General features: G+C 51.3%; 1 protein-coding gene across 2 annotated transcripts in view; it reads left to right on the top strand.

The window, feature by feature from the left end:
• Positions 1–13,973, top strand: part of LOC121292987 — a 228,994-nt gene extending 215,021 nt beyond the window's left edge. For both annotated transcript variants that reach the window (XM_041215514.1, XM_041215515.1), the window contains exon 19: positions 13,072–13,973. In XM_041215514.1, coding sequence (XP_041071448.1) covers positions 13,072–13,119 — 48 coding nt within the window. In that variant the 3' untranslated portion in view covers positions 13,120–13,973. The remainder of the gene's footprint in view (positions 1–13,071) is intronic.
• The last annotated feature ends 2,915 nt before the right edge of the window (positions 13,974–16,888 follow it).

The raw sequence follows: 16,888 nt of genomic DNA, 5'->3' as shown, positions 1-16,888 counted from the left end.
GCGAGAGAATGAGTGAGAGAGAGAGCTGGGGATCACACACAGGGAGAGAGTGAGCAAGAGAGAGAGAGCTGGGGAATCACTGAGCGAATGAGCTGGGGGATCACATGGCCAAAGCTGGGGGATCACACACGGCGAGAGAGCTGGGGGATCATGGAGCAAGAGAGCTGGGGGATCACAGAGCTAGAGAGCTGGGGGATCACAGAAAGAGAGAGAGCTGGGAGATGACAGAGGAGAGAGAGAGAGAGGCAGCTGGGGGATCACACATGGGGAGAGATTGAGTGAGAGAGAGAGCTGGGGATCACATTCTGAGAGAGAAAGGCAGCGCTGTGGGATCACATGAAGTGAGAGAGAGCTGGGGGAATCCCACATGGGGGAGAGAGAGGCAGAGCTGGGGGATCACACACGGATAGAGAGAGAGCTTGGGGATCACACATGGGGAGAGAGTGAGCGAGAGAGAGAGAGAGAGCTGGGGATCACACACAGGGAGAGAGTAAGCGAGAGCGAGGGAGCTGGGGGATCACACACGGGGAGAGAGAGAGAGAGAGCTGGGGGATCACACACGGGGAGAGAGAGAGAGAGAGAGAGCTGGGGGATCACACATGGGGAGAGAGTGAGAGAGAGAGAGCTAGGGGATCACACATGGGGAGAGAGTGAGAGAGAGCTGGGAGATCATATTCTGAGTGAGAGGGAGTGCTGTGGGATCAAATGAAGTGAGAGAGAGCTGGGGGAATCTCACACGGGGGAGAGAGAGGCAGAGCTGTGGATCACATACGGATAGAGAGAGAGCTTGGGGATCACACACGAGTAGAGAGAGGGCTCGGGGATCACACATGGGGAGAGAGAGAGAGAGAGCTGGGGATCACATTCTGAGAGAGAGGCAGAGCTGGGGGATCACATGAAGTGAGAGAGAGCTGGGAAATCGCACACGGGGGAGAGAGAGGCAAAGCTGGGGGATCACACACAGATAGAGAGAGAGCTTGGGGATCACACACGGGGAGAGAGCTGGGGGATCACATTCTGAGAGAGAGGGAGCGCTTTGGGATCACACGAAGTGAGAGAGAGCTGGAGGAGAACACAGGGATAGAGAGAGAGCTTGGGGATCACACATGGAGAGAGAATGAGTGAGGGAGAGAGCTGGGGATCACACACAGGGAGAGATTGAGCAAGAGAGATAGACCTGGGGGATCACAGAGCGAATGAGCTGTGGGATCACATGGCCAGAGCTGGAGGATCACACACGGCGAGAGAGGTGGGGGATCACAGAGCAAGAGAACTGGGGAATCACAGAGCTAGAGAGCTGGGGGATCACAGAAAGAGAGAGAGCTGTGGGATCACAGAGAGAGAGAGGGAGAGAGGGAGCTGGGGGATCACAGAGAGAGAGAGAGCTGGGGAATCACAGAGCAAGAGAGCTGGGGGATCACAGAGCTAGAGAGCTGGGGGATCACAGAAAGAGAGAGAGCTGGGGGATCACAGAGGAGAGAGAGAGAGGGAGCTGGGGGATCACAGAGTGAGAGAGAGCTTGGTAATCACAGAGAGTGAAAGCTTGGGGATTACAGAGAGGGAGAGAGAGCTGCGGGATCACAGAGACAGAGAGCTGGGGATCACACAGAGAGAACTGGAGGATCACAGAAGAGAGAGCTAGGGATCATAGAGAGAGAGCTGGGGCATCACAGAGAGAGATAGAGCTGGGGGATCACACACAGAGATAGAGAGAGCTGGGGGATCACACAGAGAGAGATGGGGGTTCACAGAGAGAGAAAGAGAGAGATAGGGGTCATACAGGGAGAGAGAGAGAGCTGGGGGATCACAGACAAAGCTGGGAGATGCATGGGGAGCAAGAGAGAGAGCTGGGGGATCACACACAGAGATAGACAGAGAGAGAGCTGGGGGTTCACAGAGAGCAAGAGAGATGGGGGATTACAGTGAGAGAGAGAGCTGGGGGATCACAGAGAGAGGGAGAGAGAGCTGGGGGATCAGAGAAAGAGAGCTGGGGATCACAGAGAGAGAGAGCTCTGGCGTCACAGAGAGAGAGAGAGAGCTTGGGGATTACACATGGTGAGAGAGAGCTGGGCGAGTACACATGGAGAGAGAGAAAGCTGGGGGATTGCACACAGAGAGATAGAGAGAGACCTGGGGATCACAGAAAGAGAGGGAGAGCTGGGAGATCACAGAGAAGGGAGAGCTGGGGGATCACAGAGTGAGAGAGAGCTGGGGGATCACACAGAGACTTAGAGAGAGAGAACTGGGGGATCATACATGGAGAGAGAGAGAGAACTGGGGGATCACACATGGATCGAGAGAGAGTGGGGGTTGGGGGTCACACACATGCAGAGAGAGATATGGCGGGGGGGGCAGAAAGAGAGAACGAGAGCTAGAGGATGATACACGGGGGTGTGAGAGAGCTGGGGGATCACATGAAGAGAGAGAAAGTGAGAGCTGGGGAAATCACAGACAGGGAGAGAGCAGGGGGATCACACAGAGAGAGAGAGCAGGGGGATCACACAGAGAGAGAGAGAGCAGGGGGATCACACAGAGAGAGAGAGCTGAGGATCACATGGAGGGAGTGCTGGGGGATCACAGACGGCAAGAGAGAGAGCTGAGGGAGCAGAGAGAGAGAGGGAGCTGGGGGAGCACACATGGGGAGGGAGAGAGAGAGCTGGAGATCACAGAGAGAGAGAGAGAGAGGGAGAGCTGGTGGAATCACAGACGGAGAGAGAGGGAGAGGTGGGGGTTCACAAACTTGGAGGGAGATGGAGAGAGAGAGCTGGGGAATCACACATGGGGAGAGAGAGAGAGAGAGAGCTGGGGGAATTACACACTGAGGGAAAGTGCACTGTGTGATCACAACATGATAGAGCACTGGGGGATCCTACAGAGAGAGAGAAATTGAGAGCTGGGGGATCACACAGGGAGAGATTGAGAGAGAGAGATCTGGGGGATCACAGATAGAGAAAGAGAGATCTTGAGGATCACAGACGGAGAGAAAGAGAGCTGGGGGATCACACACACGGAGAGAGCTGGGGTATCACAGATGGAGAGAGAGACAGGGCTGAAGGATCACAGAGAGAGACGGAGCTAGGGATCACAGAGAGATAAAGAGAGAGCTGGGGCAACACACATGGGAGAGGGGGGGAGAGAGAGAGAATGAGAGAGCTGGGGGATCACACATGGGGGAGAGGGGGAGAGAGAGCTGGGGGACCACAAACAGGGGAGTGGAGGGAGAGAGAGAGCTGGGGGATCACACGCGTAGAGTGAGAGAGCAGGAGGATCACACATGGAGAGAGAAAGCTGGGGGATCACACACAGAGAGATAGAGAGAGAGAGAGAGAGACCTGGGGAATCACAGAAGAGAGAGCTGGGGATCACATATGGGGTGAAGGAGAGAGCTGGGGGATCACAGTGAAGGAGAGAGAGAGAGATGGCTGTGGAATCACACACGGAGAGAGAGCGAGACAGCTGAGCACAAATGTAGGGAGAGAGAGCTGGGGGATCAGAGAAAGAGAGAGGTGGGGCATCATAATGAGAGAGAGAGAGCTGGGGTATCACACATGGGGAGAGAGAGAGAGGGAGCTGGGGGATCACACATGGTAGGGGAGAGAGAGAGAGCTGGGGGAATCACACATGGTGAGGGAGAGAGAGAGAGCTGGGGGACCACAGAAAGAGAGAGAGGGAGAGCTGAGGGATCACAGACGGAGAGAGAGAGAGATGGGGGTTCACACATGGATCGAGAGAGAGTGGAAGTTGGGGGTCACACACATGCAGAGAGAGATATGGGGGAGTAGACAGAGTGAAAGAGAGCTAGAGGATGATACACCAGGGTGTGAGAGAGCTGGGGGATCACATAAAGAGAGAGAAAGAGAGAGCTGGGGAAATCACAGACAGGGAGAGAGCAGGGGGATCACACAGAGAGAGAGAGCTGGGGATCACATGGAGGGAGTGCTGGGGGATCACAGACGGCGAGAGAGAGATCTGAGGGAGCAGAGAGAGAGAGGGAGCTGGGGGAGCACACATGGGGAGGGAGAGAGAGAGCTGGAGATCACAGAGAGAGAGAAAGGGAGAGCTGGTGGAATCACAGACGGAGAGAGAGGGAGAGGTGGGGGTTCACACACTTGGAGGGAGATGGAGAGAGAGAGAGCTGGGGGATCACACTTGGGGAGAGAGAGAGAGCTGGGGGAATTACACACTGAGGGAAAGTGCACTGTGGGACCACAACGTGATAGAGCACTGGGGGATCCTACAGAGAGAGAGAAATTGAGAGCTGGGGGATCACACAGGGAGAGATTGAGAGAGTGTGATCTGGGGGATCACAGATGGAGAAAGAGAGATCTGGAGGATCACAGACGGAGAGCAAGAGAGCTGGGGGATCACACACACGGAGAGAGCTGGGGTATCAGAGATGGTGAGAGAGACAGGGCTGAAGGATCACAGAGAGAGACAGAGCAAGGGATCACAGAGAGATAAAGAGAGAGCTGGGGGATCACACATGGGGGAGGAGGGGGGAGACACAGAGAGAGAGCTGGGGGATCACACACGGAGATTTAGAGAGAGAGAGTTGGGGGATCATACATGGAGAGAGAGAGAGAACTGGGTGATCACACACGGAGAGTGAGAGAGAGCTGGAGGATGACACACGGAGAGAGAGAGCTGGGGGATCACATATGGGGTGAAGGAGAGAGAGCTGGGGGATCACACAGGGAGGGAGAGAGAGAGTGAGAGAGAGAGGGCTGTGGAATCACACATGGGGAGAGAGCGAGAGAGCAGAGCACAAATGTAGGGAGAGAGAGCTGAGGGATCACCGAAAGAGAGAGCTGGGGATCACAGAGAGAGAGAGAGCTGGGGCATCACAGAGAGAGAGAGAGAGCTGGGGGATAACACACGGGGAGAGAGAGCTGGGGTATCACACACAGGAAGAGAGAGCTGGGCAAGTACACATGGGGAGAGAGAAAAAGCTGGGGGATCACACACAGGGATAGAGAGAGAGAGCTGGGGCATCACAGAAAGAAAGGGAGAGCTGGGAGATCACGAGAAGGGAGAGCTGGGGGATCACACATGGAGATTGAGAGAGAGTGCTGGGGGATCACACACGGAGAGTGAGAGAGAGCTGGAGGATCACACACAGAGAGAGAGAGCTGGGCGAGTACACATGGGGAGAGAGAAAAAGTTGGGGGATCGCACATAGAGAGATAGAGAGAGCTGGGGCATCACAGAAAGAGAGGGAGAGCTGGGAGATCACAGAGAAGGGAGAGCTGGGGTATCACACATGGAGAGAGAGAGAGCTGGGGGATCACACACAGAGAGATAGAGAGAGAGAGAGAGAGAGAGAGACCTGGGGAATCACAGAAGAGATAGCTGGGGTTCACATATGGGGTGAAAGAGAGAGAGCTGGGGGATCACACAGGGAAGGAGAGGGAGTGGGAGAGAGAGAGAGGGGGGGCTGTGGGATCACACACGGAAAGAGAGCGAGAGAGCTGAGCACACATGGAGGGAGAGAGAGCTGGGGATCACAGAAAGAGAGAGCTGGGGCTCACAGAGAGAGAGAGAGAGCTGGGGGATCACACATGGGGAGAGAGAGAGAGAGAGCTGAGCACACATGGAGGGAGAGAGAGCTGGGGGATCAGAGAAAGAGAGAGCTGGGGCATCACAGTGAGAGAGAGAGAGCTGGGGTATCACACATGGGGAGAGAGAGAGAGGGAGCTGGGGGATCACACATGGTAGGGGAGAGAGAGAGAGCTGGGGGAATCACAGACAGGGAGAGAGCAGGGGGATCACACAGAGAGAGAGCAGGGGGATCACATAGAGAGAGAGAGAGAGCGGGGGATCACACAGAGAGAGAGAGAGCTGGGGATCACATGGAGGGAGTGCTGGGGGATCACAGATGGCAAGAGAGAGAGCTGAGGGAGCAGAGAGAGAGAGGGAGCTGGGGGAGCACACATGGGGAGGGAGAGAGAGAGCTGGAGATCACAGAGAGAGAGAGAGAGGGAGAGCTGGTGGAATCACAGACGGAGAGAGAGGGAGAGGTGGGGGTTCACAAACTTGGAGGGAGATGGAGAGAGAGAGCTGGGGGATCACACATGGGGAGAGAGAGAGAGAGCTGGGGGAATTACACACTGAGGGAAAGTGCACTGTGTGATCACAACATGATAGAACACTGGGGGATCCTACAGAGAGAGAGAAATTGAGAGCTGGGGGATCACACAGGGAGAGATTGAGAGAGAGAGATCTGGGGGATCACAGATAGAGAAAGAGAGATCTGGAGGATCACAGACGGAGAGAAAGAGAGCTGGGGATCACACACACGGAGAGAGCTGGGATGGAGAGAGAGACAGGGCTGAAGGATCACAGAGAGAGACGGAGCTAGGGATCACAGAGAGATAAAGAGAGAGCTGGGGCATCACACATGGGAGAGGGGGGGAGAGAGAGAGAATGAGAGAGCTGGGGGATCACACATGGGGGAGAGGGGGAGAGAGACCTGGGGGATCACAAACGGGGGAGTGGGGGGGAGAGAGAGAGCTGGGGGATCACACGCGTAGAGTGAGAGAGAGCAGGAGGATCACACATGGAGAGAGAGAGCTGGGGGATCACACACAGAGAGATAGAGAGAGAGAGAGAGAGAGACCTGGGGAATCACAGAAGAGAGAGCTGGGGATCACAGTGAAGGAGAGAGAGAGAGATGGCTGTGGAATCACACACGGAGAGAGAGCGAGAGAGCTGAGCACAAATGTAGGGAGAGAGAGCTGGGGGATCAGAGAAAGAGAGAGGTGGGGCATCATAATGAGAGAGAGAGAGCTGGGGTATCACACATGGGGAGAGAGAGAGAGGGAGCTGGGGGATCATACATGGTAGGGGAGAGAGAGAGAGAGCTGGGGGAATCACACATGGTGAGGGAGAGAGAGAGAGCTGGGGGACCACAGAAAGAGAGAGAGGGAGAGCTGAGGGATCACAGACGGAGAGAGAGAGAGATGGGGGTTCACACATGGATCGAGAGAGAGTGGAAGTTGGGGGTCACACACATGCAGCGAGAGATATGGGGGAGTAGACAGAGTGAAAGAGAGCTAGAGGATGATACACCAGGGTGTGAGAGAGCTGGGGGATCACATGACGAGAGAGAAAGAGAGAGCTGGGGAAATCACAGACAGGGAGAGAGCAGGGGGATCACAGAGAGAGAGAGAGCAGGGGATCACAGAGAGAGAGAGAGCAGGGGGATCACACAGAGAGAGAGAGCTGGGGATCACATGGAGGGAGTGCTGGGGGATCACAGACGGCGAGAGAGAGATCTGAGGGAGCAGAGAGAGAGAGGGAGCTGGGGGAGCACACATGGGGAGGGAGAGAGAGCGAGCTGGGGGAATTACACACTGAGGGAAAGTGCACTGTGGGATCACAACGTGATAGAGCGCTGGGGGTTCCTACAGAGAGAGAGGTATTGAGAGCTGGGGGATCACACAGGGAGAGATTGAGAGAGAGAGATCTGGGGGATCACAGATAGAGAAAGAGAGATCTGGAGGATCACAGATGGAGAGAAAGAGAGCTGGGGGATCACACACACACACAGAGCTGGGGTATCACAGATGGAGAGAGAGACAGGGCTGAAGGATCACAGAGAGAGACAGAGCTAGGGATCACAGAGAGAGAAAGAGAGAGCTGGGGCATCACACATAGGGGAGGAGGGGAGAGAGAGAGAGAGAGCTGGGGGATCACACACGGGGGAGTGGGGGGAGAGGGAGACCTGGGGGATCACACATGGTGGGGGAGACAGAGAGCTGGGGGACCACAGAAAGAGAGAGAGGGAGAGCTGAGGGATCACAGACGGAGAGAGAGAGAGATGGGGGTTCACACATGGAACGAGAGAGAGTGGGAGTTGGGGGTCACACATGTGCAGAGAAAGATATGGGGGAGCAGACAGAGAGAAAGAGAGCTAGAGGGTGATACACGGGGAAGCGAGAGAGCTGGGGGATCACACAGAGAGAGAGCTGGGGGATCACATGGAGAGAGAGAGCAGGGTGATCACATGGAGAGAGAGAGAGAGCTGAGGGAGCAGAGAGAGAGAGAGGGAGCTGGGGGAGCACACATGGGTAGGGAGAGAGAGAGAGCTGGGGATCAGAGAGACAGAGAGGGAGAGCTGGGGGAATCACAGACAGAGGGAGAGGGAGAGGTGGGGGTTCACACACTTGGAGAGAGAAAGAGAGAGAGAGCTGGGGGATTACACACAGGGAGAGAGAGCTGGGGTATCACAGATGGAGAGAGAGACAAGGCTGGGTGATCACAGAGAGAGAAAGAGTGAGTGTGAGCCTGGGATGACTCATGGGGAAGAGAGTGACCTGAGGGATCACACAGATAGAGAGAGAGAGCTGGGGGAATCCGAGAGAGAGGGAGAGAGTTGTGAGATGACAGAGAGAGAGAGGCAGAGCTGGGGGATCACACACTGATAGAGGGCTCAGGGATCACACATGGGGAGAGAGAGCTGGGGGATCACATTCTGAGAGAGAGGGAGCGCTGTGGGATCACACGAAGTGAGAGAGAACTGGAGGAATCCCACACAGGGGAGAGAGAGGAAGAGCTGGGGGATCACACACGGATAGAGAGAGAGCTTAGGGATCACACATGGGGCGAGAGTGAGAGAGAGAGAGAGCTGGGGATCACACGTGGAGAGAGTGAGAGAAAGAGCTGGGGGATCACATTCTGAGAGAGAGGGAGTGCTGTGGGATCACACAAAGTGAGAGAGAGCTGGGGAAATCTCACATGGGGGAGAGAGAGGCAGAGGTGGGGGATCACACACGGATAGAGAGAGAGCTTGGGGATCACACGTGGGGAGAGAGTAAGAGACAGAGAGCTGGGGGGATCACATTCTGAGAGAGAGGCAGCGCTGTGGGATCACACAAAGTGAGAGTTGGGGGATAACACACGGGGAGAGAGTGAGCGAGAGAGAGAGAGATCTGGGGGATCACACATGCGGAGAGAGTGAGAGAGAGAGAGCTGGGGATCACACATGGGGAGAAAGTGAGAGAGAGAGGGAGCTGGGGATCACATACAGGGAGACAGTGAACGAGAGAGAGAGAGAGCTGGGGGATCACACATGGGGAGAGAGTGAGAGAGAGAGAGAGCTGGGGATCACACATGGAGAGAGAGAGAGAGCTGGGGGATCACAGAGAGAGAGAGCTGGGGGATCACAGAGAGAGAGAGAGAGCTGGGCGATCACAGTGAGAGAGAGAGAGAGAGCTGGGGGATCACAGAGAGAGAGAGAGCTGGGGGATCACAGAGAGAGGGAGAGCTGGGGGATCACAGAGAGAGAAAGCTTGTGGATCACACTGAGAGAGGGAGCTGGGGGATCACAGAGAGAGAGAGCTTGGTGATTACAGGGAGAGATAGAGAGAGCGCTGGGGCATCACACAGGGAGAAAGAACAATTTGGGGAATCAGAGAGAGAGAGAGAGCTGGGGGATCACACATGGAGAGAGAGAGAGCAAGAGCTGGGGTATCACACACGGAGAGAGTTGGGGATCGCACAAAGGCAGAGAGTTGTGATTCCACAGGGAGAGAGATCTGGGATCACCGAGATTTAGGGGATTGCATAGGGAGGGTGGGAAAAGGATGGAGGGGTTAAACATTGAATCTGCAGAGCTCTGGATGCTAGTGGAGAGATTGATGTGGAGCTGGGAGTTAGTTACAATCCTGCAAAACCATCATTGCAATCATGCGTAAATGCTGGAAGACACAGACCCGTTTGTTCATTCTACTTTAATCAGCTCAATCTCAAACTCCCTTATTAACAATAGTCTTCAGCTCTGAAAGAGGAATTTCCCACCATTTAACAGGGATTTCCTGACCCTCATTCACCCCTCATCCCTCACCTCTTCCCCCTCCCCTACCCCTTTACTCCTCTCCTCTCTCCCCACTCCACTCCAATCTCTCTCCCCTCTCCCCTTATTCCTCTCCTGCCTCCCCTCTCCCCTCACCACCTCCTCTCCCCTCACCACCCTCCCCTCTCCTCCACCTCCACTCTACCCCTCCTCTCCTTTTCACTCTCCCCTCCCCCTCTGCTCTCCCCTCTGCTCTCTCCCCTCACCCCTCTCCCCCTCTCTCCTCTCTCCCCTTCCCTTTTTTATTCTCATCCTTTCCCCACTCCCCTGCCCCTTCCTATCTCCTCTTCCTTTCCCCTTCCCCTTTTCCTGCTCATTCTACTTTTCCTTCTCCACTCTCTCCATTCCCTTTTCTCTTCTTTTCCCCTCGGCACTCTGCTGTCTTCCATTCCACACTCTCCCCATCTTTGTTGTCCTATCCTCCTTTTCCATCTCCCCCTTCACTCTCTTTTCCCACTTTCCTTCCCCTCCCCTGTCTCTCCTCTTCCTCCTCCCATCTCACTTTTCCCCTTATCATGCTTCCCTTTCCCCCTCTCTCTCCCTTCTTCCCCTCTCACCTTCCCTCTATCCCACTCTCCCCCTTTCTGTTACCCCCACACTCCTCTCAACTCTCCTTGCATTGCTGCTCATTGCTGTCCCCTTGCCTCTCCCACTTGTCCGTCCTCTCAACTCTCTGCTCAAGACCATTTTTCTCCCCATTCCCCTCTCTCTCTCTCCTTTCCTGTCTCCTCCCCTCTTCCATCCCTATTTTCCCTTTCTCTCCCTCTCCCTCCTTTCACTTTCCTCGTCCTACTTGGCTCTCTAGTTTCTCTCTCTCTCCCTCCCTGTTCCCTCTCTAGTCTCTTTCTCTCTCCCCCTCTCCCTGATCCCCCTCTGTAGTCTCCTTTTTCTCTCCTCCTCTCCCTGCTTCCCCTCTCTAGTCTCCATTTTTTCTCCCCCTCCCTCCTCTCCTCTTCCTTCACTTTCCACTTTCCCCTCTCCTATTCCTTTTCCTCCCATCCTTTGCTCCCACTCTGTCTCCTCCTCTTTATCCGTCCCCCCTCAGAAAGAATCCATCTTAAAGGAGATACTTACTGGAGATGTGTACAGTGCTGACTGGAGCACTAATGATAAGCAGTTAAATTACTCTGGGAAAATCCTGGAGGCTATTTCACCCAGTGGGCCTCTTCCACCAAAGGAAATGAATCCTGTTCCAAGTTTCCAGTTTTCTTCAAATATTATAACAGCCAAAATCTAACCTTGTGCTGTACCTGTCCTGGGAGTGTAGATGGGACGGTGTAGAGGGAGATTTACTCTGTATCTAACCCCGTGCTGTACCTGTCCTGGGAGTGTTTGATGGGGACGGTGTAGAGGCAGCTTTACTCTGTACCTAACTCCATGCTGTAACTGTCCTGGGAGTGTTTGATGGGGACAGTGTAGAGGGAGCTTTACTCTGTATCTAACCTCGTGTTGTACCTGTCCTGGGAGTGTTTGATGGGGACGGTGTAGAGGGAGCTTTACTCTGTATGTAACCCCGTGTTGTACCTGTCCTGGGAGTGTTTGATGAGACAGTGTCGAGGGAGCTTTACTCTGTATCTAACCCCGTGTTGTACCTGTCCTGGGAGTGTTTGATGGGGACAGTGTAGAGGGAGCTTTATTCTGTATCTAACCCCGTGCTGTACCTGTCCTGGGAGTGTTTGATGGAGACAGTGTAGAGGGAGCTTTACTCTGTATCTAACCCCGTGCTGTACCTGTCCTGGGAGTGTTTGATGGGGACAGTGTCGAGGGAGCTTTACTCTGTATCTAACCCCGTGCTGTAACTGTCCTGGGTATGTTTGATGGGGACAGTGTAAAGGGAGCTTTACTCTGCATCTAACCCTGTGCTGTAATTGTCCTGAGAGTGTTTGATGCGGACAGTGTAGAGGAAGTTTTTCTCTGTATCTATTGCCATGCTGTACCTGTCCTGGAAGCTTTCATATACCTGAAACAGAAAGTCAGTCTAACTCCTTATTCCATACTCTGGTGAGGAAAGTAAGTGATTTGGTGATATAAAAATATCAAACTGTATTTCCAAACGACAAAGATATCAAAATGTAAATATCAGACTTGCTACCCTTACAATTCGAGTACTTAACTGCAGAGGGAGCGCTGGAGTTCCTGCCCTGACAATACCATGATTTACCTGCAGAGGGAGCACTGGAGCTCCTGTCCTGACAATTCCATTATTTACCTGCAGAGGGAGCGCTGGAGCTCCTGTCCTGACAATTCCATTATGTACTTGCAGAGGGAGCGCTGGAGCTCCTGTCCTCACAATTCCATGATTTACCTGCAGAGAGAGCGCTGGAGCTCCAGTCCTGACAATTCCATTATTTACCTGCAGAGGGAGCGCTGGAGCTCCTGTCCTGACAATTCCATTATGTACCTGCAGAGGGAGCGCTGGAGCTCCTGTCCTCACAATTCCATGATTTACCTGCAGAGAGAGCGCTGGAGCTCCTGTCCTCACAATTCCATTATTTACCTGCAGAGGGAGCGCTGGAGCTCCTGTCCTGACAATTCCATTACGTACCTGCAGAGGGAGCGCTGGAGCTCCTGTCCTGACAATTCCATTATGTACCTGCAGAGGGAGCGCTGGAGCTCCTGTCCTCACAATTCCATGATTTACCTGCAGAGAGAGCGCTGGAGCTCCTGTCCTCACAATTCCATGATTTACCTGCAGAGGGAGCGCTGGAGCTCCTGTTCTGACAATTCCATGATTTACCTGCAGAGGGAGCGCTGGAGCTCCTGTTCTGACAATTCCACGATTTACTTGCAGAGGGAGCACTGGAGCTCCTGTCCTGACAATTCCATGATCTACCTGCAGAGGGAGCGCTGGAGCTCCTGTCCTCACAATTCCATGATTTACCTGCAGAGAGAGCGCTGGAGCTCCTGTCCTCACAATTCCATGATTTACCTGCAGAGGGAGCGCTGGAGCTCCTGTTCTGACAATTCCATGATTTACCTGCAGAGGGAGCGCTGGAGCTCCTGTTCTGACAATTCCACGATTTACTTGCAGAGGGAGCACTGGAGCTCCTGTCCTGACAATTCCATGATCTACCTGCAGAGGGAGCGCTGGAGCTCCTGTCTGAAATGCAGAAATTTTTGGATTGCTTGAGTTATAAATATTTTGAAGTGTTTCTGTTAATCTGATTCTTCATTAATTCTGATATTATTTATTAATTCCCTCCTTTCTTTCACTCCAGTGGACACAAGATTTGGGCATCACAGATAAGACATGCAGAAAATTCTAGACAGCGGGATATTGGACAGGGAGTGGGTGACTGTGTGGGTACAAACCAGGTAAAATTTATAACTGGCAACAAGCAGCAACTGTCCTCTCCAGAAGAGTGGGCCGAACAGGATGTGGTTAACAGAAGTTGTTTCAGCTTCAGGTGCAAGTAAGATCCTGGCTAAAGTTTCATTCTCCTGGGCAAAAGCACATTTCTTCACTCTCTCTGGATCGTATTGTGACTTCCAACTTCACCAGCATTTTCCTTCTGCCTCACCATCGATTCCTCACCTTCAATACCTCCCTCCGTCAGAGTGTCCTCTGATAATCTACCATTCAAACACTTTCACTACCATACCTGTCTCTGAACTTGGACAACAGTTCGTCAGTGTTTCAGACTGACTCCATCAACTCACTATGGGACTTATGACTTTAACTCCGGACTCTCTCCTGTTGTCTCTCTGTTCCCCATTTACCTCAGAATTAGAAAGTCGTGAGTTCAAGACTCATTCCAGGACTTTCACACAATAATGTAGACTGGCGTAATGGTAATGTTACTGGACTAGTCATCCAGAGGCCCAGACTAATGTTCTGAGGTCAAGGACTCAATCCCACCATGGCAGCTGGTGAAATTTCAATTCAATTAATAAACTGGAATTAAAAAGCTAGTCTCAGTAATGGTGACTGTCATGATAATAATTGATTGTGGTAGTGGACTCCAGTATTAGATACTATATGATTCTCTGTGCTAGATATGGGGTCACCTGTCTTGGGTCAGATACCACATGTTGGAACCTGTCTGGATAGAATTCAGTTACTGCAGAGACGTGTTTATATTAGGATAATGTGTTATCAATAAAGTTAACTCAGCTACAATGTCGACGGCCTGTGTGCATCATTGAAAAAAGAGAAGACTTGGCGTCAGAAGTAAATTAAACACAACAATGGAGTTTCTGAAACCACCAACTGAGCTCAGTTTGGAGGGAAATCTCACCGAAAACTGGAGGAGGTTCTGGCAGTGATTCGAGCTGTACCTCACAGTGACAGGCAGTGATAATAAAAACCCTCAGGTACAGTCTACAATCTTTCTTCACGTAGCAGGGGAAGAAGCCTAGAAGTCTATACGCATACACGTTTGAAAGTGATGAGAAACAAAATGACTTGAAAGAAATAATGGAAAAATTTGATGCCTACTGCCTACTGAAAGTTACTGATTTTTTTTAGGTGCACGCAAGGCAGTGAGAACATTAGTCAGTATGTAACTGAGCTGAGAAAATGAGCTAAATCTTTTGAATTTGGGAGAGCTTGAAAAACCACTAATCCGAGACTGAATCATTTGTGGGATCACAAATGACTCTCTGAGAGAATGGCTTTTGAGAGAAGTTGGTCTCATGCTGGAGAAAGCAATAAGTATCAGCAGAGCAGCAGAGACAACAAAATTCCAGATTAAACAGATGACAGAAGTCACACACGGTCAAGCAGTTAGATGCAGTCAAACAAAAACAGACCCAGGAAAGAACAAATAGACAGTCTAAATGTAAAAAGAACAAAACTGCTATTAAAACATTTAAATGCAGCCGATGCAGAACAGAGCATTTACCACGTAGTTGTCCAGTCTACAGAAAGCAATGTAAGAACTGTGATCAACTAAATCACTTCGCTAAGATTTGTAAATTGAAGAAAGTGTACACGATTGCAGATGATGACACAGATACTGAAACGGACCTTTTTGTTGGTGCAGTAACAACAAATTCAAAAGCAGATGAATGGAAGGTTGATTTAAAAATTGCCAACGTGATGGTGAATTTCAAGCTTGACACAGGTGCACAAGCAAATGTCATTCCCATAAGCCTGTATCGTAAGATAAGCAAAGAAAAACAGCTACCTAAAACAAAAGTGAAGCTGTCTACTTATACAGGAGAAAAAATTGCTGTAAAGGGCAAGTGTGCACTTAAAGTGAACCACAAAAAACAGTCTCAAGCATTTCCATTCCTAGTGGTGAAAACTGATGCAAAACCCATTCTTGGAATCAAAGCTTGTGAAAATCTGAAGCTAATCAAGAGAATAATGACTGTCACCACTGATAACATCCTGAGCGAGTATAAAGATGTGTTTCAGAGGATTGGCTGTCTAATAGGAGAATACACCGTCAAGATTGACGAAACTGTGACACCCAAAATACACCCACCCAGGAAAATACCAGTAATGCTGAGAGACTGACTGAAAGCAGGGTTGGACAGAATGGAGAAACTTCACACCATCAAGAAAATTGAAGAACCGACAAAGTGGGTTAATCCAATTGTAATTGTAGAAAAATCAGATGGGAATCTGCGAGTCTGTCTGGATCCCAGAGACCTAAATCAGGCAGTACAAAGACAGCATTACCAGCTGCCCACAGTAGTAGGATTCACGTGTAAACTGGCTGATACTAAATACTATTCAGTCTTGGATGTGAGTTCAGGTTTCTGGCAGGTCAAGCTGGATGAACGCAGCTCCCAACTCTATATCTTCAACACACCATACAAGTGATACAGGTTTTTACACTTACCTTTTGGTATTAATTCAGCTCTGGAGGTGTTCCACAGAACAGCAAAGCAGCTGTTTGAAGGGTTAGAGGGTGTGGAAACCTATATTGACGATGTGCTGGTCTGGGGAGCCTCACAAGAGAAGCACGACCACAGACTGAGGCCAGAGCTAGAGAAAGGAACCTCAAGTTGAAGAAAGAAAAGTGTAAATAGATCTTCATGAAATCAAGTACTTGGGACATGTGCTAACAAGTGAGTAAAATCGAAGCAGTCGTGAACATGCCACCCCAAGAATGTAAGAAAGACTTGGAGAGATTTTTGGGAATGGTGACTTATCTTGGGAAATTCATTCTGAACATGTCAGACCTGACAGCACCTCTTAGAGAACTTCCACAAAATGATGTGGTATGGCACTGGGAACAAAGTCACCAGGTAGTTTTGGCCAGTCTGAAAAACACCCTGACCCAGGCACCAGCGTTAAAGTATTACAATGTCAGTCAGCTGGTCAAAACTTGTGTGTAGATGCAGAAGCCGTGGGAAGGGTTTTGAATGAATATTTTGTCTCCGTGTTTACAAAGGAAAGGGAGGATGTAGATATAGTAGTCCAGGACGGACACTGCAAGATATTGGACAGGATAGTCATAAAGAGAGAGGAAATACTCGAAGGGTTGAAATCCTTGAAAGTTGATAAGTCACCAGGGCCAGATGGATTGTTTGCGAGGCTGCTGAAGGAAGTCGGGGAGGAGATAGCAGATGTTCTGAGAATCATTTTCTAATCTTCACTAGATACAGGGGAGGTACTGGAGGACTGGAGAAATGCAAACGTAGTTCCATTGTTTAAAAAGGGGTCAAAGGAAATGCCAAACAATTATAGGCCAGTTAGTCTTACATCGGTGGTGAGCAAATTAGTAGAATCAATCCTGAGAGATAGGATTAACTGTCATGTGGAAAGGCATGGACTAGTCAGGGATGGTCAGCATGGATTTGTTAAAGGAAGGTCTTGCCTCACAAATTTGATTGAATTCTTTGAGGAAGTGATAAGAAGGTTGATGAAGGTAGTGCAGTGGATGTTGTGTACGTGGATTTTAGCAAGGCATTTGACAAGGTCCCACATGGCAGATTGGTCAGGAAAGTAAAGCCCATGGGATTCAGGGTAATGTGGCAAATTGGATAAAAGGTTGGCTTTGTAACAGGAAACAAAGGGTAATGGTCGATGGATGCCCTTGCGAATGGAAAGTTGTCTCAAGTGGTGTTCCACAGGGCTCG

Source organism: Carcharodon carcharias, chromosome 21, assembly GCF_017639515.1.
Source record: "Carcharodon carcharias isolate sCarCar2 chromosome 21, sCarCar2.pri, whole genome shotgun sequence".
Classification (NCBI taxonomy): domain Eukaryota; kingdom Metazoa; phylum Chordata; class Chondrichthyes; order Lamniformes; family Lamnidae; genus Carcharodon; species Carcharodon carcharias.
This window is presented reverse-complemented; position numbering and strand designations above follow the sequence as displayed.